General features: G+C 36.1%; 1 protein-coding gene across 4 annotated transcripts in view; it reads left to right on the top strand.

Moving 5' to 3' along the window:
- The first annotated feature begins 613 nt into the window (after positions 1–613).
- Positions 614–25522, top strand: part of USP14 (ubiquitin specific peptidase 14) — a 51758-nt gene continuing 26849 nt past the window's right edge. Inside the window, exons 1-5 of one of the 4 annotated variants that reach the window (XM_044243312.1) lie at positions 614–844; positions 4408–4553; positions 7011–7043; positions 18367–18471; positions 19283–19386. In XM_044243312.1, the coding sequence (XP_044099247.1) occupies positions 694–844; positions 4408–4553; positions 7011–7043; positions 18367–18471; positions 19283–19386 (539 nt within the window). In that variant the 5' untranslated portion in view covers positions 614–693. Of the gene's footprint in view, positions 845–4391; positions 4554–7010; positions 7044–18366; positions 18472–19282; positions 19387–25522 lie in introns of those variants that run through there. The other 3 variants (XM_044243313.1, XM_044243314.1, XM_044243315.1) reach the window with 3 other exon arrangements.

Raw genomic sequence — 25522 nt, forward strand, 5'->3', positions numbered from 1 at the left:
CTCTTTTTCCAGATTGGGGAAACCGGTCCAAGACAAGTAAGTGAAAGGCTATGGGCAACTCTCACCATCGTAGGGCATTTTATTCTATTTTTTATTCTTTTAATTTTTTCTTCTCACTGGATTCAACCTAGAGTCCAAACTGGTTTTGAGGAACAACAGTAACACATTACAATCAAGGCAGACCTATCTCTGCAGCATTCAAAATCTTCTGACACGCATTTTGTCACAAAATCCTAAAAGGGAGAGCGGGGTATTTTTATTAAGTAGACCTAGGTGACGGGGGTGGAGCAAGGCCTGAGGTATTTTTTTTACCGGGTATAGTAACAAGGGGAAAAAAATGCCCAGCTCCAATCGAAGCCCTCTTTCGAAAAAGGGGAGAGAGACTTTCTTAAAAGGACAGCTATGGGGCACATGGGGGGCATCCAGCGGGGGCCAGGAGCGCAGGGCCCGCCCACTTTGTGGCGGGCGCGGGCAGCACAGGGCAATGCGCAGGCGTGCACCTGTACTGGCGCAGGGGCCGCGTGCCCGCGCCTGCCCGCCGCCACGCGCGGCTCCGCTCCCACCTCCCTCAGCTCTCCACCCTGCAGGCCCCGCCTCGCCGGCTCAACGCGCCGGGTCTTCTCCTGCAGTCGCCCTGTGGTTCCGCGGCGGGCAAATTGCGTGTTGCTGCGTCATCGCCAGTGGCCGGTTTGAATGAGACTCTCGTCGCACCCGTGCTGCCGCCACTACCGCGCCTCTGCCTGCCGCCACAGCTACATCGCGTTCCTTTCCCTTCGTTGCCCTTGCCAGGCCCAGCCTTCCTGCACCGCCGCCGCCTCTTCCGCCGCCATGCCGCTTTATTCCGGTGAGCTCCTTCCTCGCCCTGCACTTCCGTCCTGCGCTAGGCCTCTGAGTAGGCCGGGCCTGCAGGGCCAGCACCCGGCTGAGCATGGGGCTGGGGAGGGGACGGCCAGGCATTGGCGGGGGCTACTGCGGCGGGCGACGACCCGGGCCCGTTTCTCTCCATCTGCTGTTTCCGACCTCTGCAACCTGAGGGATCGCTGGCCCCTCCGGCCCGAGTGGGTGGGAGTGGGGATGGGGAGCGCGAGTCAGCTTCTGGGAGTGGTGACTCTGCAGAATAGTTTTTCTGTCATGTCCTAGGGAGCCAGGAGAGGGGAGGGTGTGTCCCGAGGCCCCCGGGACCAGGCTAGAGGTGTAGTGGGATTTGCTTGGACTCGTCAGTGGTAGCTGTGGAAGGAGAGGGTCGGGAGGAGGGAGCCTGGGGAAAGGGAGGGATGGAAGGACCTCGGATGGACGGTTAGCTTTCAGGGTGCTTCGGGTTTCCCTTAACAGCTTCCGATAGCTTCCCCCTTGCTGCTTTTGGCTCACACACCCCTTTTGTACCAATTTCAGTTTTATCCCGAGGTAGATTGTGAACTTAACTGTTTTCATCAAACGTTCTATTGGGTTTCTACGTCTGAAGAATGATGTTAAGCTTTGAGACTTAGATGAACACAAATACCCGCAGGTGTCATTTCCTTTTAAGTGGCATTTGGCTTTTTTTTTTTTTTTTTTTTTTTTTAAATTTTGCTTGAGGCAGGCCAAGGTATTAGCCAGGGATCACATTTTCACTTAGTCAATGGACCTTGCTGTTCTTAGTCTTTTTCAAAATGGCACCTAAAACGTATGTGGTGACTTCGGTTCGCAGTGAATGTGTGATTCATTGGCCATTCCTAACTCCATCATAATTTCTTTATTGAAGATTCAGCATTTCCAAAGAATGATATGAATCAAAGGAACAATGTTTAATTTCGATGTGGATTCTTGGTGTTCTAGAATCTTGAACCGAACGCTTTAATGATTGCTCAACCTCTTTCTAAAGCCAAGATTAACAGCAGAATGGTACTTGAAATATTCTATTTATGCAATGTAGAATTGAGGGGTTATTAATTAAGTGATGGCGATAAATACCAGTGTATGCTAATACTTAAACACACTGGTAGACTCATGCAACACCACCAACCTCTCTTTGTTCCCCTCAAGAAATACTTGTATTCACCAAACCCTCTATCCTAACATTAAGTTCTGTCTTAAATATTTTAACCATATCCTTCCCTTATTTCCAAATTGAGAGAATTGAAGTAGGTTTCTAAGGTTTCTTCTTTGACCTCTCCATATTGAGAATTTATATTTTTCAGGTTCTGCCAAAAAACCCTATATTAAAATAAGAATATTTTAAGTACTATTTCATAAGTGTTAGTAGAAAATTAAATAGATTCGTATATGGTTAAGGATAAGTGCTGTTAAAATTAATGGACACCTGTATACCTGGCACAAAGCTAGTATTTTTATACATGTTGCTTTGTTTTAACCTTCAGCATAACCTGTGACACCAGTATAATTTTTTTTGATGGATAAACAAAAAGTTTAAGTAACTTGCTCATGGTGACACAGCTTAAATTAATTTCAGATAGGTTCCTCCTCATTATTTCTAGTATTGTTTTAGTTTAGTTTAATCTTTTGCTTGTACATTGTTCTCTGTTCCTAGTTTATTTCAAGATTACAGTTGTGTCCTCTTCAAAAGCATTTTTCCCAGCTGCTGCTAGAACATTCTGTTGTTCAAACCAGACTAAAGTGGTGTTTATGAAAACCTTTCACAGATACTGCATTTGTATAACATAAAACCCAAAGCCTGTATGTTTTAGCATGACATGTTATCTTTTGTGACTTTCTCCTTGGTCAGCTTCCAGTTTCAGTTTCCTCTCCCCCCTCCTCAGGGAATTACTTAAATCTCAGAGCACAAAATGCAGTTTTATGCTTTTGATGTTTTTCTTCTCTTTTCCAGGAATGCTTATATTTAGGCTAACACTTAATTTTTTCTTTGAGATTCAACTCAAAGAGAAGTTACCACTTCCTCCAGGCAATCTTTCACTCATGAAGCATTCCTTTGTGATCCTCTAACATTTATAATATTTATATTTAATTGTTAATTATTTTTACCTTTTCTCCCCCTTTTCTCTCTTTTATTAGATTCAAAGTTCATAAATCTTCCTAGAGCTTGTTCTGAGACTGACTGAATGAATGTTAAACACATTAATTGAACTAGTGAAGGAGTTGGGGTTTGGAGTAAGGATTAGTTTTTCATATTTTGGTTTTATTGGAAAAACAGACAACTCTTGTGAGTAGGTTTGAAGTTTTCAGTGGCAAGCTATGTATATTGTGTTTACTTACTTTTATGTTATTTCAAAAGTTAGATATTTCATGAGGCCAATAGACTTTTTTTTTATTATATGGTAAAATATATGTAACCAAAAATGTACTGCTTAAAACATTTTTAAGTGTACATTTTTGGCATTAAGTACATTCATATTGTTGTGCGACTGTCCTCACCATCCACCTTCAGAGCTTTTTCATGTTCCTACACTGAAATTCTGTACCCATTGAACATTAACTCTCCATTTCCTCTTCCTTCCAGCCTCCTGGCAACCACCATCCTACTTTCTGTCTATGAATTTGACCACTGTAGATACCTAACATAAGGGAAATCATAATGTTTGACTTTTGGCATCTGGCTTACTTTGTTTAGCATAATGTCTCCAAGGTTCATCCATGTGATGTATAGTATGTATAAGAATTTAATTACTTTTTAAGGCTGAATAATATCCATTGTAGGTCTGTACCACATTTTGTTCATCTGTTTATTTGTTAATGGACACTTGGGTCACTCACATCTTTGAGTCTTTTGGGAATAATGCACTATGAACAGGGGTATACAGATAGCAGTTTGAGTCCCTGCTTCGTACTTTTGAGTATATAGTTAGAAATGGAATTCCTGGGTCATATGGTAAGTTTAATTTTTTGAGGAACGACCATACTTTTTTCTGCAGTGGCTGTACTGTTTTATATTCCCATCAGGAAAATGTTCAAGGGTTCTAGTTTTTCTACATTGTCACCAGCACATGGTGTTTTCTTCTTCGTTGGCTTCTTTTTTTAATAGCCATCCAAATGACTGAAGAAAGATTTCTGTATTTTTTAATTTTTAATTTTTTTTAAAGATTTTATTTATTTATTTGACAGACAGAGATCTCAAGTAGGTGGAGAGCCAGGCAGAGAGAGAGAGGAGGAAGCAGGCTCCCCACTGTGCAGAGAGCCCGATGTGGGGCTTGATTCCAGGACCCTGGGATCATGACCTGAGCTGAAGGCAGAGGCTTTAACCCACTGAGTCACCCAGGCACCCCTAATATTTGGATTCTTAATATTTGACCACCTCTTGCACAGGAACTACACCTTTCAATTCTCCCGTGGAACCTTTCTTCTTAAAATTCAGAGTCTGCATTCTTACACCTGTTTTAAATATGCTTTATTTTATTTTTTAAAATACGCCTTATTTTTATAAATGAAAAAAATAAATTATGGTTTTGTTTGCAGTTACTGTGAAATGGGGAAAGGAGAAATTTGAAGGTGTAGAATTGAACACTGATGAACCTCCAATGGTGTTCAAGGCTCAGCTTTTTGCACTCACTGGAGTCCAGCCGGCCAGACAGAAAGTTATGGTGAAAGGAGGAACATTGAAGGTAAAATTTAGTCCAAATTTTCATTATATACTATTATATAATTAGTGGAAACAAATACCAGAAAATGTAGCATTTGAGGTATATATATTTTTTAACTTGTTGAGAGTGTATAGTCTGTGAATTTAAAACTTTCTTATTCATGTTAGTGTAGAAAGGAACACTGTAGCCATTTCAAAGCACAGTATTATAGAAGCATCATTAAAATTTTTATTTTAAAATTCATTGTATCACTGAATACTCATAGGAGGCAGGGGAGTTGGGAATTTTCCATTTATCTCTGTTGTTTGGGTTTTTTTCCTGGTGAGGGTGTGTTAAAAATATTTTGTTTAGATTAATATAAAAATCTATACATCCTTAGTTTTCTGTTATGGGGTGGAGAAAATTTTATCTCTTAAAAATATGGAACAATATGGTAGATTTAAAAAAAAAAAAGACTACAGAAGGTATTTTTGTACATGCATTCAAATGTTGAAATTCAGAAGAGTTCAACATCTTCACTAAAGCTTCATTTCTGGAATACTGGAAAACTTAATTTTTTTGGCCTGTTTCATATTCTGCTAATTAAAAAAGGACTCTTATCACTTAGGGAGTAATTGCTATGTAAAACCTGTTTGGAGGTAGGAGAAAATATTTCTGTTAAAAGAGAGAACAAACATAATTTTTCCTTTAGTTTCCTTGGGATGGTCATATTGACTACAGTTAGGAGTCTAAGCTTCCTGGTATCATTGGTGATGGGCCACAAAAACATGCAAATATTACTGTTTGTAAAACTGTGGAAGTATAGTTTTAAAAAACAATACCCTCAAGAATTAGGTGTGAAATGCCAAGAGCTATGGTTAACTTTAGAGATGTGGCTTGATTGCCCCTGTCAGGTGGGCAGTGAAATTGATGTTGGTGAAGAAAACATTGTTTCCCCTCCAAGTTGCATTCTGAGCTTTTTAGTCATTAGTGGCTTGATAACTGAATTTGTGATGAGCTGTATACTGGTGGTGTACTATGGAGAATTACAGAGAAATAGTAATTCAATGAAATTGATTACTAATAGTAATCACTTACTGAATAATTATTCTGTGCCAGGCTTTTATTTTCTTTAATTCTCAACTCTGTATATTGGGAAAATGAGAATAAATGTATTTTATAATTTAATAAATGAGAAAACTTAGCATCAGAGAGATTTAAGTAACATATAGCAGGTTACCAGAAAAGCATATGATTTACAAGCCAAGCGAATATCGGTTCATTTTTTCAGTTTTGTGTGACCTCAGATAAGGGAACTGAGGGAGCATGAATATAGTTATCATTCCTTATGATTAATAGAAATGGACCTTAAACTGAGAAAGATATTTAGGAAGTTACTGTTGCACTTCGAAGCATGATGCCCAAAGAAAAAATTGGCACTACCAAAGGGAAGCATACTGGGTGCCTGGCATTTTGTCTGAAAAAGAAGTTATGTGGAAATGACTTTATTCTGTGAAGGGAAAGAGTTTAGCTGCAGTATGCGGTAGGCCAAGATGTCTGGGGGCCAGTCATGGCATTAATAAAAATTATTTTAATTGAATATATTGAAGTGAAAATATTTAATTACTTCATAGATGTGAAATTTGGGACTTGAAAAAAACATTTGTGGACACAGCAGATGTCATTAAGGATAGTTTGCTTCTGGTATTCCTGGTATAATTTTTAATAGCACTTTCATTCTTAAGAATCTGCTTTGAAAAAAAAAAGAAAAAAAAGAATCTCCTGCTTTAGACAGTAAATTATATAATCATTGTAATTATATTTAGACCTTATTTCATAAGTTACTCTTAATTCCTGTCACATAAGCTAATTACTAGTTTTGCTGGGTGTATACATATAACAAACATGGAGAAAAATTAGTATCTATCATCAACATTTAGTACAGTCAGGTTTATTGTTTTTTAGATTGTGTCTTTTGTAGTTTAAGCAATTGTTTTTTTGAAATTATTAACAGATAATGTATTATTTGTTTCAGGGGTACAGGTCTGTGAGTCATCAGGCTTAACACAATTCACAGCACTCACCATAGCATATACCTTCCCAGTGTCCATAACCCAGCCACCCTATCTCCCCCACTTTGCCACCCCCCAGCAACCCTCAGTTTGTTTCCTGAGATTGAGTCTCCTCTAAGGTTTGTCTCCCTCTCGGTCCCCTTTTATTTTCATTTTTTCTCTCCCCACCCCCCCCACAAGCCCCCATTGTAGTTAAAGCAATTGTAAGACTTACTGACTATAACACTGCATTTAAAACAAAATACTTTTGATTATAGTAATTTTAAGTAAAAATTATTTTTTTAAATAAGTAATTTTTTAAATAAAATTATTTTTAAATAAGTAAAAATCTGCAAAATTCTATTTTGGAGTAGCTTAAAATTGATTATTAGAATATGTTCAGATTATACAGGGGTGGTTAAATGTTTTTCATTTGTTTTTAAAACAGGATGATGATTGGGGAAACCTCAAAATAAAAAATGTAAGTATTATCCTAAGAGCATTTACAATTATAGTAATATAATTCATTTTCTTAATTATTATATACAAATGCGTTGCAGATGCCTTTTTTCCATAGATGTATCCAGTTGTTCCAGCACTATTTATTGAAAATACTCTATTTCCCATTGACTAGTCTTGGGAAAATCCATGGCAGATTTACTTTTGGATTCCTCTTTCATTGATATATTTGATTATAACTTGTGCTAGTACACATGGTCTTAGTGATTAAAGCTTTTAATAAGTCTTGAAATGAGATAGCATAAGTTCTCCAACTTCTGCAAGAATATTTTAGCTTCTTTGCATTTCCTTTTGATTTTAGAATAAGTCTGTCAGTTTTTACAAATGGACTCTTGGAATTTTAAGATCGTATTGGTTTTTTGTTCAGTTTGGGGAAAATGGCCATCTTAACAGTATTTAGTATAAAATCCTTAAAATGATGTACTCTGTTTAGGTCTTTATATTCTCCTAAACTGAGTTTGTAGCTTCTTAATGTAGGATCTTCATGGTTTTTGTTAGATTCTTTGGATTTAAGGTTTCATGGCTGTTAAATGATACTTTAAAAAAAATTTTGTTTTCCAGTGTTCATGGGTAGGTTATAAAAACGTAGTTTATTTTCATCCTGTGACCTTGCTAAATTCACTTAATAGTTTCATTAGTTATTTTCCAGATTCCACTGGGGTTTTTTATGTACATGAGCACGTTATCTGCAAATAGAGGTATTTTTACTTCTTCCTTTCCAATCTTTATGACTTTCATTTCTTATTGTTGCCTTATTTCCTAGGCTAGGACTTCTTATAATACAATGGTGAATAGAAGTGGTGAGAATGGTCATCTTTGTCTTATCCTACCTAACTTGTTCACTAGGACTTTTAAAATTATGAATGTCGAATTTTGTTAAGTTTTAAAAAAGATCATACGATTTTCCTACTTTATTCTGATAGTCTGGTTAATCTCATTGATTTTTTATTCTTCTTCTTTTTTTTCTTTTTTAAAGATTTTATTTATTTATTTGACAGGCAGAGAGGCAGGCAGAGAGAGAGGAAGGGAAACAGGCTCCCTGCTGAGCAGAGAGCCCAATGCGGGGCTCCATCCCAGGACTCTGGGATCATGACCTGAGCTGAAGGCAGAGACTTTAAACCACTGAGCCACCTGGGCACCCCTATTTTTAATTTTTTAAAGTTTGTTTGTTTATTTATTTATGTATTTGAGAGAGAGCGATAGAGTGCATGAATGAGAGGGAGAAGCAGACTTCCTACCTAGCAGGGAGCCAGATGTAGGGCTCTATCCCAGGACCTGAGATCATGGCCTGAGCGGAAGGCAGATGCTTAACTTACTGAGCTACTCAGGCACCCCTCATTGATTTTTAATTGTTAAATATGGCATTTCTGGGATGTGCAACCCTCAATTTTTTTTTTTTGCAGCCCTAATTGCCCTCTTAAAAATTATTATTTTTAAACCCCAAAGAGTTTCATATATATTAGTTTATATCTATTGGCATTTATCATATTAGAAATTAAAACAAATTTAAAAAGTTTATTTATTGCAAACCCATTACATGTTAATTTTGTATTTTTAAATGTTTCCCTAGAAATATTGGGAAAGAACTGGCAGTGCTCTATATTTTCGCAAATCTCTTGAAAATCTGTCTTAATAGAAGATAATCGAATTCTCATAGTTGCTTTTACATTCAGTCTGCTGCGATAAGTTGTTTTAGTTGAGGTATGTATAATAAATCTGGCCTCACATAAATAGTTTCAAAAGGGAGGTATCTTTTCTGATAAAATCGTGAACATTCATCTTTCATAGTATACCCAAACTCAACATGTAATAGCTAATTATTGGTTAGTTTGTGGTAGAAACCACAACAGTGACTTTTTGTGCATAGAAATCTACTTGGCTATAATTCAAAAGGTGCCAAGTATATAGTGATAGATATAAAATTCAAATTTTCACTCGAAAGCTCTAATTTTGTCTTTGGCAACTTTATGTAGTCATTTATTTTTCCTAAAACCGCAAGCTCACTTCATTTATTTGAGAAATATTGGCTAAATACTTGAGTATAAAAACCCAAAATTTGTAGTTTTAAGTAAAATGATACTGAAAAAGTAACAAGTCTATTTGCAACTCATACATTTAACATAAGCTATCCTGAAGAAAATGATCATGTTTTTGGTATCAGATGTGTTATTTCTATTGATTATTTTCATATGTGTGTATGTATGTAATTTATTTAGAGAAGGAGTGGGTAGAGGCAGAAAAAGTGAGAGAGAGAGAATCTTAAGCAGGCTCTATGCCTAGCAAGAGCCTGACAGGTCTCCATCTCACAACCTTGACATTGTGATCTTAGCCAAAATTGAGTTGGACATCAAGCATTGGATGCTTAACCAACAGAGCTACCCAGGTGCCCCATATATCTATATATATTTTAAGATTTTATTTATTTGACAGAGAGAACATAAGTAGGCAGAGCAGCAGGCAGAGGCAGAGGGAGAGGGAGAAGCAGGTTCTTCACTGAGCAGGGAGCCTAATGTGGGGCTATCCCAGGACCCTGGGATCATGACCTGAGCCGAAGACAGATGCATAGCCGACTAAGCCACCCAGGTGCCCCTCCTCTGATATATTTTTAATAGATTTATTTTGCAGAACAGTTTTAGGTTCACAGCAAAGACTGAGTGGAAGAAACAGAGCTTTCCCATATATCCTCTTCTCCACACAGGTAGAAGCCTCCTCCATTACCAACATCTCCTACCAGGATGGCACATTTGTTACAATTTTTTTTTTTAAGATTTTATTTGTCAGAGAGAGAGAGTGCAGGCACGTGTGTGAGCACACAAGCAGGGGGCGCAGCAGGCAGAGGGAGAAGCACGCTCCCTGCTGAGCAAGGAGCCCCATGTGGGACTTGATCCTGGGTTCCTGTTTCATGACCTGACCTAAAGGCAACTTAACCAACTGAGCCCCCCCCCCAGGCATCCCACATTTGTTACAATTGATGAACTTATATTGACACATCATTGTTGCCCAAAGTCCAGGATTTACATGAGGATTTACTGTTGGTGTTATACATTCTGTGTGTTTGGACAAATGTATAATGACATGTATTCACCATTATAGTGTCATACAGAGTAGTTTTATTGTCCCCAAAATTCTGTGTGCTCTGCCTATTCATCCCTTCAACCCCCTGACAACGATTGGTATTTTTACTGTCTCCATTGTTTTGCCTTTTTCCAGAGTGTCATGTGTTGGGAATCCTACAAGATGTGACCTTTCTTTCACTTAGTAATATGTATTTAAATTTCCTCCATGTCTCTTCATGGCTTTGATAGTATAGTTCTTTTTAGTGCTGAATATAGTCCATTTTATGGATGTACCAGAGTTTTATTCACCTACTGAAGGAGATCTTTGTTGCCAGGAAAGTAAGTCTTTTTTGAATGGGAAATTCCCATTTCATAACACAGAATATCACAAAGAAATGTATTCAAAGGTCGAGATTTAATAAAATCAATAATCATTTTTACCAATTTATTTTATATCATTACTTTGATATGTGCCTAACTGTTAAAAATTTTTAGCCTCAAGTGATTTACCACCATTAGTGCAGATGTCAGCACTCTGAAAAAGGGACAGTAACGTCGTAGTATTATGAAAATAATTTTGATCTTGCTGGCTCTGTGAAAGAATCTCAGAGACCAGTAGGGGTTCACAAATACTTTGAGAACTGGGACAAACCCACTGAGTCATGATTTATTTATCTCCTTTATACATTGCTGGATTTAATTTTCTCATTTAAAAAATAAAGATATTTGTATATCTGTTCATGAGAGGTATTAATATTTTTATTTGGGAATGTATTGCCCTTTCTTTTCTAAATGAGTTTGTGTAAGATTGGCATTTCTGTAAATACTTGAAATAATTTACTAGTGAATTTTATCTGGACCTGGATTTTCTTTAAGAATTTGATTGATATTTTACTTCTTTAATAGATAAAGGGTATTTAGATTTTCTGTTTTTTATGCCAGTTTTGGTGAATTTTCTCTTTGAGAAAATTTGTTTAAATATATTGAATTTATTGGCATGATTCATAATATCCAGACTGTTCATTAATTATTCTTTTATATCTGTTATCTTTATTTGTTGATGTTCCCCCCTTCCCATACCTGATAAGTCTTTGGTGTTTTGTTTTTGGTCAGTGTTGCTAAGGATTTATCAATTACTCTTTTCGATTGTTTACTTTGTTTACTTCATATATTATCCATTTTCCACTTTACTGATATTTACGTTATTTTCTTTTATTCTACATTTGGTTTAAATTGCTTCATTTTCTTGCTTTTTAAAGTGTGTGCTTAAATCATTGATTTTTTTTTTAATACCTTCTTTCCTTATGTAGACACTTAAAATTATTATTTTCTGTTTAATCACTTGTAGTTGTAGCCACAACTTTTGATGTGCTCTGTTTTTATTATGCAGTTAAATATTTTCTTATGTTGTGGGTGTTTTTTTGATTTAGTTTTTTGCTCTTTTACCTATACATTGTTTAGAATTATGTTGTTTCATCTCCAATTATTTGGGCCTTTTTCTAATACATTTCTGTTACATATTTCTCATTTGGTTCTGTGTAGTCCCAGAACACACCAATGTTATTTTGGTCATCTGAGTTTATTGCTCATTTTTAATGGACTGTATATGGCCCAGAAAGCCTAAAATGTTTATTATGTGGTCCTTAATAGGAAAAGTTTGCTGACTCTTGGTATAAGGGTACTAAGATGATGACTTTGAGCCACTCCTCTAGGATTTGTATTACATATCTTTAATTATCCTCTGCCTTAAATAACAAATGACTTCAGGTATAGTATAAGATTCTTAAAATAGTATGCTTCCATTTCCCTGGTCCTTGGTGCTATTGTTGTCATACAGTTTACTTCCACATGTTAGAAATCTTATACTTCATTCCTGTTTTTGCCTTAAATAGTCATTTATCATTTAAAGAGAATAAAAATGTTTAAAACTCATTCACCATTTTTGGCATTCTTCCTTTGGATCCAAATATAGATTTCCATCAGATACCATTTTCTTCTGCTTCAAGGACTTACACGTTTCTTACAGAGCATGTCTATGAATTTTCTTTACTTTTGTTTTTCTGAAAAGCTCTTTATTTCATCTTTATTTTTGAAAGACATATTTGATAGGTATAGATTTCAAGATTAACACTTTTTCTTTGAATACATGAAAAATGTCTTCTGCATAGTTTTCATTCTTAATTCCTTTACATATAGTATGTCTTGTTCCTCCTGATGCTTTTGAGATTGCTTTTTAGCAATTTAATTACATGTCTTGGAAAGGTTTGCTTATATTTATTCTGTTTGAGTTTCTTGGATTTGTGAGTTTATAGTTTTTATTAAATTTGGAAAATTTTATCTATTTAAGTTTGTTTTCTGTGTGCCCTTCTCTCTCCTCTTTTTTGAGACTACAATTCCATATGTTGGGTAGTTTTGCCATTGTAAAATTTTGGTCCCCTTTATGTGTGTGTGTGTGTGTGCACACGCATGTTCATCTGTTGATGGATATTTTTGTTTCTACTTTTTGACTATTATGAATAGAACTGCTGGGAACCTTCATTTTTGTAGATGCATATTTTCCTTTTTCTTGAGTAAATAACCTGTGAGTGAAATTGCTGTGTCTTATGGTTAAGAATGTGTTTAACTTTGTAAGAAACTGCCAGAAACTTTCTAAAGTGATGGTTGTACCATTCTACATTCTTATGAATGGTATATGATAGATCCAGTTGTTCTGCCTTCACAGCATTTGACTGTTGTCAGTCATTTTTTGTTTTAGTCATTCTGGTGGGTGTGTAGTGATACTTCCTTATGGTTTTAGTTTACATTTATATGATGACTGATGGTATTGAATGCTTTAACCTTATTGGCACCTTTTATATCTTTTTGTGAAATGTCTGTTCAGATCTTTATGTATTTTTAAATGGGTTATTTTCTTACTTGCATATAAAGAATACCTACTGGGATCAAGTGTTTTGTGAGATATATCTGCTGTGATACTTTCTTTCAGTTTCTGATTTTTTTGTCTTTTTAAAAATGTTTTTTTGAGTAGAAATTTTAAATTTTGTTCAAGTATAACCTATCAGTTTCTTTCTTTTATGGTTTTGACTGTTTGTATCCCATCTAAGAAATCTTTGCCTGTGTCAAGGTCACAAGAGACTTTAGTTTTCTGAAACTTTTACAAGTTTTATCTTTTATACTTAGGTATATCATCTGTTTTGAGCAGACTCTTGTGTTTGTTGTTAAGCAGTGGTTAAGGTTTATTGTTTTCATATGAGTGTTCAGTTGTATGAGCACATGTAAGTCTGTTTCTGGATTCTGTTCTGTTGATTTGTATATGTACCTTTACACCAGTACCCACTCCCCACCGTCTTGATTATTCCAGACTTGAAATCAAGTAGTAGGAGTCCAGATTGTTGTTCTTTTCCAACACTTACTGGCTATTCTAAAGTCTTTGCATGTCCTTTGAACATTTTAGATTCAGTTTATTTTCTACAAGAGTCTTCTGGGATTTTGATTGGAATTACATTGATACTATATATCAAACTGGGATGTCTTTAAAAAAATTTTTTTTTTAAATATATTTATTTGACAGACAGAGATCACAGGTAGGCACAGAGGCAGGCAGAGAGAGAGAGGAAGGGAAGCAGGCTCCCCGCTGAGCAGAGAGCCCGATGTGGGGCTCGATTCCAGGACCCAGGGATCATGACCTGAGCCGAAGGCAGAGGCTTTAACCCACTGAGCCACCCACGCGCCCCTTTTAAAAATTTTTTTAAACATTTTTCTATTTTGAGAGAGAACTTGTATGCATGAGTGGCGGGGGAGGGGCAGTGGCACTGGGAGAGGGGGAGAGAATCTTAAGCAGGCTTCATGCCCAGCATGGAGCCCCATGTCGGGCTTGATCTCACAACCCTGAGATAGTGACCTGAGCCAAAATCAAGAGTCGGATGCTTAACTGACGGAGCCAGCTAGGACCCCCAGATTGGGACATCTTGAATCTTCTGAAAAAAATTTCCCACAACAATGTTTTATATATATTTTTTCTTTTGTTTTAAAGATTTTATGTATTGAGAACAGAAGTATGTGCTTGAGTTGGGGGCAGAGGAAGAGAGAGAAGCAGACTCCCTGCCAAGCAGGGAGCCTGATGCAGGCCTTGATCCCAGGACCCTGGGATCATGACCTGAGCCAAAGGCAGACATTTAACCTACTGAACCACCCAGGGGCCCTATTTTTTTTTCTTTTCTTTTTTTAAAGATTTCTTTATTTGAGAGAGAGAATATGTACACACATGCATGTGCATCAGGGGAGGGGCAAAGGGAGAAAATCTTCAAGCAGACTCCTTGCTGAGCATGGAGCCCAACAAGGGGCTTGATCTCATAACCCATGAGATCATGACCTGAGCTGAAACTAAGAGTTGGATGCTTAATTAGCTGAGCCACTCAGGCACCATTTTATTTTCAGTACAGGATCGTACTTTTTTTTAAATGTCATAAAGTATTTCATGGTATTTGATGCTATCATAAATGGCATTTTTCAAATGTCATTTTCCAGTTATTTATTGCTAACATATACAAATAGAATTAATTATTGTACATTGATCTTGTATCCTGGGATTTTGTTGATTTTTACATATTAGTGTTTAGGATTATGTAGGTAGGATACAATCATCTTGAAATAAGAATTGTTTTATTTTTTCCTTTTTAATCTGCATGCCTCTTATTTCTTTTTTTTCCCCTTGCTTTATTGCACCGGCTAGGATGTTCAGCACAATGTTGAGTAGAAGTGGTTGACATTGTACACATCATTGTTTTTTTTCCTGATCCTGGGAGAAAAATCTCCAGTTTTTGTTGGAGTTGTTTTATAGATGTTCATCATTTGTTTGAGGAAGTTCTCTATTTGTAATTTGCTGAGAATTTTTATTCATGAATGGGAGTTGAATTTTTCAAATACTTTTTCCATATCTATTGCAAGGATCATTTTTTTTTTATCCTTTAATCTGTTAATGTGAAATAAATACATCAACTCTTTTAAATAGTAAACCAACCTTTCATTCTTGGGCTAAACCCCACTTAGTCATTATGTATTTTCCTTTTTATATATTGCTGGATTCTATTTGGTGGTATTTTATAAAGGATTTTTGTGTTTCTAGTTGTGAGAATTACTGATTTATAGTTTTCTTGATTTGTCTTTGTCTGCTTTTGCTGTCAGTGCAATCCTGGCCATATAAAATGGGTTAGGAGGCATCCCCACCTCTTCTGTTTTCTGAAAGAGATTTTCTTTAAATGGTTTATAGAATTTTCCCTTGAAGCTTAGAGCTTTCTTTGTGGGAAGACTTTCAGTTAGGATCTAATGTATTTAATAAATGTAGGACTCTGATGTTATGTTTTCTTTGACATCTGTTATGATAATAGTTAACATCTTTTAAGGAATTGGCCCATTTAACTTACAGCTTAAATTGTCAAGTTGATTGGCATAATACATTCTTACTATCCTTTAATTCTAGAGTCTCTAGTGATGTTTTCTCTCTCTCTCTTTTTTTTTCCTGGTATTGGTAAATTGTGGTTTCTCTCTAACTTTATTCACTATCTACCCAGAGATTTGTCAATTTCATGGATTTACCACCCCCCCAAGAGAATCAACTTTTGTTTATTATTTTATTGATTTCACCTCTTTGCTTTATTTTCTTATACTTTGTATACTTTTTCTAGCTTCTTACAGTAGAAGCTTAATTTTTTTAAGCCCTTTTGTTTACTGTTTATATCTTTTGTCCAGTTTTCTATTATTTGCTTTACTGATTTTTTTTTTTTAATGTGCTTCTATATAGTGTAACCTTTATACCCTTTTTCCTTTTAAATTTTGACTGGTAGTGTTTTATAGAAGTTTTCAAGAACTATGTAGTAACATTAGTCCTTTCATCTTTTATGTCACTTTTAGAAAATATTCCAGCAAAGCAAGGTTTTTTTAAATTCACTTACATGTTTTTGTAATTATTTGTTTTATTTATTTATTTATTTTAAAAGATTTATTCATTTTAAAGAGGAAGAGCGTGAGCGTGTGCGCGCAGGTTGGGGGAAGGGCTGAGGGAGGGAATCTTCAAGCAGACTCCTGGCTGAGTGTGGAGCCCATCGTTGCGGGGCTTAATACTCTCTACCCATGAGATCGTGACCTGAGCTGAAACCAAGTGTCGGACGCTTAACCCACTGACCCACCCAGGCACCCTTTGTTTTATTTCTTAAGTCTTTTAATTCATTTTGGGTATGGCATACTGTGAGGTGGAGAACTGATGATATTTTTTTTCTAAATTATCCAGTTTTTCTCAACATTCCTCATTGTATAATCTATTTTCTTCTTAAATGACATTGTTTTAATCTTTATGGTTTAGAAATTTCTTAGCTGTTATTATGGGTATAAACTTGGTATATGAATGAATCATTTTGTAAAGTTTCAAAAAAAATAAATTCATGTAACAATTTAGAATCACATCTTTACAGTAATTTTTCCTGTCTAGAAACTGTTAATGACTTTCAATTTATTGTTCAGGTGTATTTTATATTCCTAAGTAAAGCTTTATAGTTTTCTTCTTAAAATATTACAGGTATATTCTTACGTTTACTGTTATTTACTGATATTCTTTCTCTTCTTCTTTTTTTTTTTTTTTGTAAGATTTTATTTATTTGACAGAGAGAGACATAGCGAGAGTGAGCACACAAGCAGGGGGAGTGGATGAGGGAGAAGTAGGCTTCCCACTCTTCAGGGAGCCTGATGTGAGACTCGATCCCAGGACTCTGGCATCATGACCTGGGCTGAAGGCAGATGTGTAATGACTGAGCCACCCAGGCACCCCATTTTCTTTCTTTTATATCACGTTTATAACAGACTATTTGCTAGTACATCCTTTAAATATTTGGTTTTCCTGAGGGTAGTCTTTGGCAAAAGATTTTTTAGTGATGGTTTAGTATTCCTTCTGCTATCACAGAAAGTTTAAGTTAAAATAATGGGTGGTAGAATGAAGGTTATTGGATTTCAACATAGGTGCTCTCAGGACTGAGTTTGTTATCCTTATTAATTTTCTTTAAAAAAATTTTTTAAGGTTTTATTTTTAAGTAATCTCTGCTCCCAACATGGGGCTCAGACTTACAACCCTGAGATCAAGAGTCACATGCTCTACTGACTAAGCCAGCCAGGTCCCCAAACTTTTTAACTTTCTAATTTAATCCTCATGTGGAAATTTCTATCTTCTCTTACTGTCTTTTTTTCTTCTTAAACCTCCATTTTTGGCTCTTTTTTTTTTTTTTTAAACCTCCCTACTCTTTTTTTTGTCTTATGTGTTTGTATCTTTCATAGTTAAGATTTTGTTAACATTTCCAGATTTCTTCATTGTTTTTCTGTTGTATGGAATGTTACATATGTGTTGAATGTAAATATTCCCTTATATATATCCTATATATAATATATGTTCCCTTATATATATTCTATAATGTTAATGTAGAATTATAAAATTGGGTATTTTGAACTAATTTATGTGTTTGGTGTAATGTTTTCCAATAATGGAGGGTTTGGTGCTCTCAAAATAATTCCATTCAATTATAAGTAATTGTTACATTTGTACAATAGACATTCACAAAAAGAATGCTAACTGCACTTTGTTATGGGGAGAAATGATTCCACTAAATGTTAATAATCATTTCGAGAATTCCCTCCCCTCCAGTATTTTAAACAATCTCAACTGTTTTTATGACACTATTTATTTTTCCCTAGCTTCATTGAAGTGTAATTTATATGGACTAAAATTCACCTATTTTTAGTGTGCAGTTTGAATTTGGGTAGTTCTATAGAGTCATGTAACTACCACCACAATCAAGATACAGAAGTTTTATCATTCTGAAAAGTTTCCTTGTGCCCCTTTGGATATAAGCAGGGGACCTTTGGCTTGAAGCAGCCACCTCAGTACTTTTTTTTTTTTTAAACTGTTGCTGATTTTTAGTATTGACAAGAGTTGTGTCACCTTCACCACAGTCTAATTTTAGAACATTTCCATCACCCCAGAAAGAAATAGGTGTCTGTTTAAAGTCACTCCCTCTTCCCACCTTTAGCCTTAGCAATTGCTAGTCTGCTTTGTGTCTGTAGATTTGCCTTTTCTGGCAAATACAAGCATACAATATGTTTTATTTTTCTGTGTCTGGCTTCTTTCATTGGACATAAGAATTACCAACTTCTGAGCATTTTTATGAAATGAAATTTTTTTTAAAACAGGGTATGACTCTACTAATGATGGGGTCAGCAGATGCTCTTCCTGAGGAACCCTCAGCTAAAACTGTCTTTGTAGAAGACATGACAGAAGAACAGTTAGCATCTGCGGTAAGATATACCACGTTTTGTATAAAAATGATTGCTACAGGTACTAAGATGCCTTTCACAAAGTAGCATCTAAACGTTTTAAAGGTTTGGGACGCCTGGGTAGCTCAGTCGGTTAAGCGTCTGACTCTTGATTTCAGCTCAGGTCATGATATCCGGGTCGTGGAATCAAGCCCTATGATGGGCTCCACCTCTAAGAAGAGTCTGCTTGAGATTCTCTCCCTCTCCTTTGCCCCTTCCTCTGCTCAAGTGCACACACTGTCTCTCTAAAATAAATAAATCTTTAAAAAAAATAAGTGTTTTGAAGATTTAATTGGTAATATCAAGATATATGTTCTTGTTTATTTTGAAGATCTTATTAGAGCACATGGGTGAGTTGTGTGGGGCAGGGGAGAGGGAGAGAAAATCTCCAGCAGTTTCCACACTGAATGTGGAGCCTGACCTGGGGCTCCCCAAGATGTATGTTTTTAAAACTAAAAGGTTTTATTTTTTAAATTGGCTTGAGGAGTCCTGATATAATTGGATAATTCAGTGCAAAGTCAATTAGTGTCTTTAATAAATAAGTGTTGGGCAGTGCTAACAGTACTCTTATTTTATGGGAAAAGAGGCTTTCAATATTTTTAAGAAGGGAATTAAAACAATGTCAACATAATGCAAGTGAGCATTTCTGTTAGGAGTATAAAACTTTTACTTATGGGTAAAGTTGGAATATAAATTGGTATGAGTTGGTAAATTATACTTCAAAGTGTGAACTTTAGTGATTTTATATATGCTCGGTCATTTTATAAAAATGTTTAATCCATGTCCTTTTCAGATGGAATTACCATGTGGTTTGACAAACCTTGGTAACACTTGCTACATGAATGCTACAGTTCAATGTATTCGTTCTGTGCCTGAACTCAAAGATGCCCTTAAAAGGTAAGACAGAAGATAAATGTGAGTCCTTTTGGTGGGTAAGGGACACTCACATTTTGGTGAGTAGTGTTTTGTGTATAAATGTGGGTATAATTTTTAGCAACTTGACTGAGATACTCCTTTATTGTATAGTTCATCCCTTTAAAATATTCAGTTAAATGGTCTTTATTCAGCAGGTTGTACAGCCATCACAACAATCTAATTTTAGGATCTTTTCTTCCCCCCACCCACAAAGAAACCTTATATTCACAGGCAATCACTCATTTTACCATTCTTACCTCCAGCTTTAGGCAACCATTTCCCTACTTTCTGTCTTACAGATTTTCCTATTCTGGGCATTTCATATAAATGGAATCATACAATGGGTAACTTTTTGTGACTGGATTCTTTTACTTAGCATAATATTTTCTGGGTTTATTCATGTTGTAGTATGTATCAGTACCTCATTCTTTTTTATGTCTGAATTAATAGCCCATTATTAATGAACATACTGCATTTTGTTGATCAGTTCATCTGTTAACATTTGATTTGTTTCTAGTTTGTAGCTCCTTTGAGTAATGCTACCATGAACATTCAAGGACAAGTTTTTGTGCAGACCAGTTTTTTTCATTTCTTTTGTTTATGAGTGGCTTGCTTGACCACATAGTAACTATGTTAAACAACATTTTGAGGAACTGTCAAACCTGCTAGGCACCATTTTACCACCAATGTAAGGGAGTTCCAATTTCTCCACCTCCATGCCAATATTGTTATTGTATGTCTTTCATTATAGTCATCCTAAGGGTAAAATCGTCTCTTGTTTGTAGTTGTCTTTTGCATTTACATCATGACTAGTGATGTTGAGCATCCTTTCATGTGCTTGCTGGCATGTATATCTTTGGAGAGATGTCTGTTTAAATCCTTTGCCTGTGTTTTAAATGGTTCATCTTTTTGTTAATCAGTTCTAAGTGTTCTTTTTTTTTTTTTTTTTAAGATTTTATTTATTTATCAGAGAGAGGGCAAGAGAGCAAGCACAGACAGACAGAATGGCAGGCAGAGGCAGAGGGAGAAGCAGGCTCCCTGCCGAGCAAGGAGCCCGATGCGGGACTCGATCCCAGGACGCTGGGATCATGACCTGAGCCGAAGGCAGCTGCTTAACCAACTGAGCCACCCAGGCGTCCCCAGTTCTAAGTGTTCTTTATATATTCTGGATATAAGTCCTTTTTCACATAGATAATTTATAAATTTTTCATTTTGTGAGTTGTCTTCACTTTTTTTTTTTTTTTTTAAAGATTTTATTTATTATTTATTTGACAGACAGAGATCACAAGTAGGCAGAGAGGCAGGTAGAGAGAGAGGAAGGGAAGCAGGCTCGCTGCTGAGCAGAGAACCCAATGCAGGGCTCGATCCCAGGACCTTGGGATCGTGACCTGAACCGAAGGCAGAGGCTTTAACCCACTGAGCCACCCAGGCACCCTTGTCTTCACTTTCTTGATGTTGTTTTGTAACACAAAAGTTTTTATTTTTGATTAATTTAATTTTTGTGTTTTGTGTGTGTATATCTTACGTGTGAAACCATTGACTAATCCTAGGTCACAAATATTTACTTCTATTTTGTTAAGAGTTTTAAGCTCTTAAATTTAGGTCTCTGATCCATTTTTATTCTGATCCATTTTCAGTTAATTTTTATGTATAGTGGGGAGTTGGTAGTTAGTATTTCATCCCATTCTTTTGCAAACTGATACCTAGTTTTTCAAGTACCACTTGTTGAAGACTACTCTTTTCCCTGTGGAATTGCGTTAGCACCTTTAAAAATCATTTGATGATTTTTATACATCATAAGATGTATGTGATAAGATTTATTTCTGGACTCTCAGTTCTAGTTTAGAAATAAATACATTGAATTGTATTGATTTGTCCTAATGCTAGTGAGTAATGATTTTACAAAGAAGTAAAACTTTGTTTTATACCATATATAAAAGAAAAAAGAATAAACAATTGTCCATGTTTTGAAAGCCTGTGAAAGTCTATAAATGAGAATCACTTCTCAGTGAGTCTAAATATGTAACTTAAAAATATAGAACTGAATTCTGTCTAAATTTATTGCAACTGTCTTGATATATGCACTATCGCTTCTTAATGTAGGTTAGAGTTGTAAACTGCAGTTTGGATTCTTAGCCAGCTTTGTGAATGTTGATTTTTTTTTTTTTTTTTCCTTAGTGGCTTGGGAAATGCTTTGATAGAACTGAGCAGTAGAGAGGAGAGAGAAGGATTGTGCAGAAACCTGAGAGTAATTGAAGGTTTTCTGAATTTCTCTGAAGTGAATAGTTGTCAAGCACTTATGAAATTGCCTAGATTGTAGCTGATGTACTTATTAGTGTACAAGACACAGGACCTGTCTTCCAGGCACTTAACGGTCTTAATTGAGAAAAGCCGTTAAGTTTGGTACTGTTTCAGAACTGCTTTGTTGGGAAATGTTAAAGTCAAAGTTATTTTTCCTCAGGGGTTTGTAGTTATTTCTACACTATTTTCCTATGCGGCTAGTTACTGATAAAAGATCTAGTATCAGTTTTATTTCTTATTCTTTTCTGTTAATAACTTTTAGGGTTTTTCCTTTATTTTTGTTTTTCATAGTTTTCCAATAGGGTAGGTGTGGGATTTTCTTTTTTATCTTATTTAGTGCTGAGTGAGCACTTTTTCTTTTTCTTTTTCTTTTTGAGAGGGAGAGAGAGAGAGAGTGTGAATGAATGGGCAGGAAAGAGGGGCAGAGAGAGAAGCAGACTCTTCGCGGAGCAGGGAGGCCAATGTGGGACTCTGTTGCAGGACCCTGGGATTGTGAAATGAGCTGAAGGCAGACACTTAACCGGCTGAGCTACCTAGGTTCCCTGAGTGAGCCCTTTCATTCTGAGGACTCTTGTCCTAAACTTTGGACATTCTTGACTCTTGTTGAGAGAAAATTCTCTATTTTATATAGCTTCCCTGATACTCTGAATAGTAGAATTTCTGGATCTATTTTTCACATTTCTTTTTTTTTTCCTTTGCACTTTTTTTTTTTTTTATGTGCTGTGTTTCAGGAGAGTGTGTCAGTTCTATTGTACATTTCACTGATTTGTGCATTAGCTTTGTTTCACAGCTTCTTATTTATCACAACCTTCTTTTCTTTAATCTCCTGTTCTTAATTTTGGATGATTCCTGCTTTTATTTCTCCGAGGCTCTGAAGTACTCTTCTTACCTCCCTCCTACCCAGCCAATTTGGTCCTTTTGATTTCAGCTGTTCTCTTGAGATGTTAAGGATTGATCTCGTATTTGTTTGAAGATTGTGTACTTAGGCAACCATGTCCCAATTGCAAATGATCTAATGAGCAGTTTGTTGGGCAGCTCCCTGCCCTAGAAGGTGGCTACTTGGGAGAGACTTGCCCTTTTTCCAAGACTTCCTCTGTACTTTTTTCACCTGGGATACCTTCTAGCTTCTATTCGAAAGAGAACTCTTCCATGTTTTGGAGTTATTTCTCTGAGTTTTGTATAATAAGCAGGGGGAATTTCATCCTGTTGATTCAGTGTTCTTGAAACCAGATGAAGTATTTTTTGAATGCTTAGATTTTACAAGAGGTTGGAAACCATTGTACTTAACTAACTTAATACAAAAGGACATGGATGGGGTTGTATGTCTTTGGAAAAAGGGCGCTAACTGATAAAATAGGAATGACAGAAGAGAGGAAAATTTCCATGGAAGATGTTTTACAACTGGAGATGCTGAAGCTCATGCTTAAATACTTAAGGATTTTTATTTGGCAGGTTCTGGAGAGTACGATATATGTTATAAAGGCTAGAAAGGAAATAGACTGGGTTAGCTGAAGAGGCAATGAGGGCCAGGAAGCAGAGCTGCAGGTAAAATCTGATTTGGTTGATGCTGCCCAATAGTGGAACCTCAGGATAATGTAGGAGTTCTGAATTTAGAACTTAAAGTGAAAAGTGTATATAATAAAAATTACCCTTAAATTCTGTGAGTTATGAAAAACAGTATCTCGTGGACATATTTTTATCTTACTGGAGATTGGCAAGGTACCTTTTGGGAAGTACCACATAGTTTTTTCATTAGCAATTGCTAGGTTGTTATTTTACTTGCATTTTCAGATTTGTATAGGGATGATCTGTTCTTAATAGAACTTAACTATAAAATTGGTTGGACCCAACTTTTTTTTTTTTTTTTTGCGTTTTAAATGTACATTTTCTGTGTCTTTTAGGGTCAGTTTTTTAAATTTGTTTTCCTATGAATTTGTCCTTAATGTCTTTAAGATATTTTAGCATAAGAGTTCTCTATTTTGGACCTGTATTTTCCCCTATTTTCACTTCTTATTTGCTGGATATAGAAATTTATACATACAAATTTACCATTGCCAGAGGTTTGTATATTTTATTTTTCACAGAAATCAGTTAGTAGGTTTATTCAGTCAGTTCTTTTCATTGTCTGACTATCCTTTTTTTTTTTGTTTTGATTTATTTGTTTTCCTTAGGCTGTTTTATTTTAAGTTGTATGCTTAGGTCATTTATTTGTTCTTTTGTACTAATGAAAGTGTTTAGTTTTGAGTGTTGGCCTCTATTCCCTATTCATTAGATGAAGCTGTTCAGATATGTTTTTTTTTTTTATTTTTTATTTTTTAAAATTTTTTATTTTTTATAAACATATATTTTTATCCCCAGGGGTACAGGTCTGTGAATCGCCAGGTTTACACACTTCACAGCACTCACCAAAGCACATACCCTCCCCAATGTCCATAACCCCAACCCCCTTCTCCCAACCCCCCTCCCCCCAACAACCCTCAGTTTGTTTTGTGAGATTAAGAGTCACTTATGGTTTGTCTCCCTCCCAATCCCATCTTGTTTCATTGATTCTTCTCCTACCCACTTAAGCCCCCATGTTGCATCACCACTTCCTCATATCAGGGAGATCATATGATAGTTGTCTTTCTCTGCTTGACTTATTTCGCTAAGCATGATACGCTCTAGTTCCATCCATGTTGTCGCAAATGGTAAGATTTCATTTCCTTTTTTTTTTTTTTTTAAAGATTATTTATTTATTTATTTGGCAGACAGAGAGGCAGGCAGAGGCAGAGGGAGAAGCAGGCTCCCTGCCGAGCAAGGAGCCCGATGTGGGACTCGATCCCAGGACGCTGGGATCATGACCTGAGCCGAAGGCAGCTGCATAACCAACTGAGCCACCCAGGCGTCCCAAGATTTCATTTCTTTTGATGGCTGCATAGTATTCCATTGTGTATATATACCACATCTTCTTGATCCATTCATCTGTTGATGGACATCTAGGTTCTTTCCATAGTTTGGCTATTGTGGACATTGCTGCTATAAACATTCGGGTGCATGTGCCCCTTTGGATCACTACGTTTGTATCTTTAGGGTAAACACCCAGTAGTGCAATTGCTGGGTCATAGGGCAGTTCTATTTTCAATTTTGAGGAACCTCCATGCTGTTTTCCAGAGTGGTTGCACCAGCTTGCATTCCCACCAACAGTGTAGGAGGATTCCCCTTTCTCCGCATCCTCGCCAGCATCTGTCATTTCTGACTTGTTGATTTTAGCCATTCTGACTGGTGTGAGGTGATATCTCATTGTGGTTTTGATTTGTATTTCCCTGATGCCGATTGATATGGAGCACTTTTTCATGTGTCTGTTGGCCATCTGGATGTCTTCTTTGCAGAAATGTCTGTTCATGTCCTCTGCCCATTTCTTGATTGGATTATTTGTTCTTTGGGTGTTTTTTTTTGGGTGTTTGCTAAGTTCTTTATAGATTTTGGACACTAGTCCTTTATCTGATATGTTGTTTGCAAATATCTTCTCCCATTCTGTCAGTTGTCTTTTGATTTTGTTAACTGTTTTTTTTTTTGCTGTGCAAAAGCTTTTGATCTTGATGAAATCCCAATAGTTCATTTTTGCCCTTGCTTCCCTTGCCTTTGGTGATGTTCCTAGGAAGATGTTGCTGCGGCCAGATATGTTTTTTTTTAAAGACTGTAAAATCTCTTCCTTTTGACCCCCAATTTTCTAATTTAACAGACATTAACATACAAAAAAAGAGTACAAACGAACTATGCTAGAGTGAACACATCTGTGTAACCAATACAAACAGAACCCTATCGGCTTCTAAAAATC

The sequence above is a fragment of the Neovison vison genome, chromosome 3 (genome assembly GCF_020171115.1).
Source record: "Neovison vison isolate M4711 chromosome 3, ASM_NN_V1, whole genome shotgun sequence".
NCBI lineage: Eukaryota > Metazoa > Chordata > Mammalia > Carnivora > Mustelidae > Neogale > Neogale vison.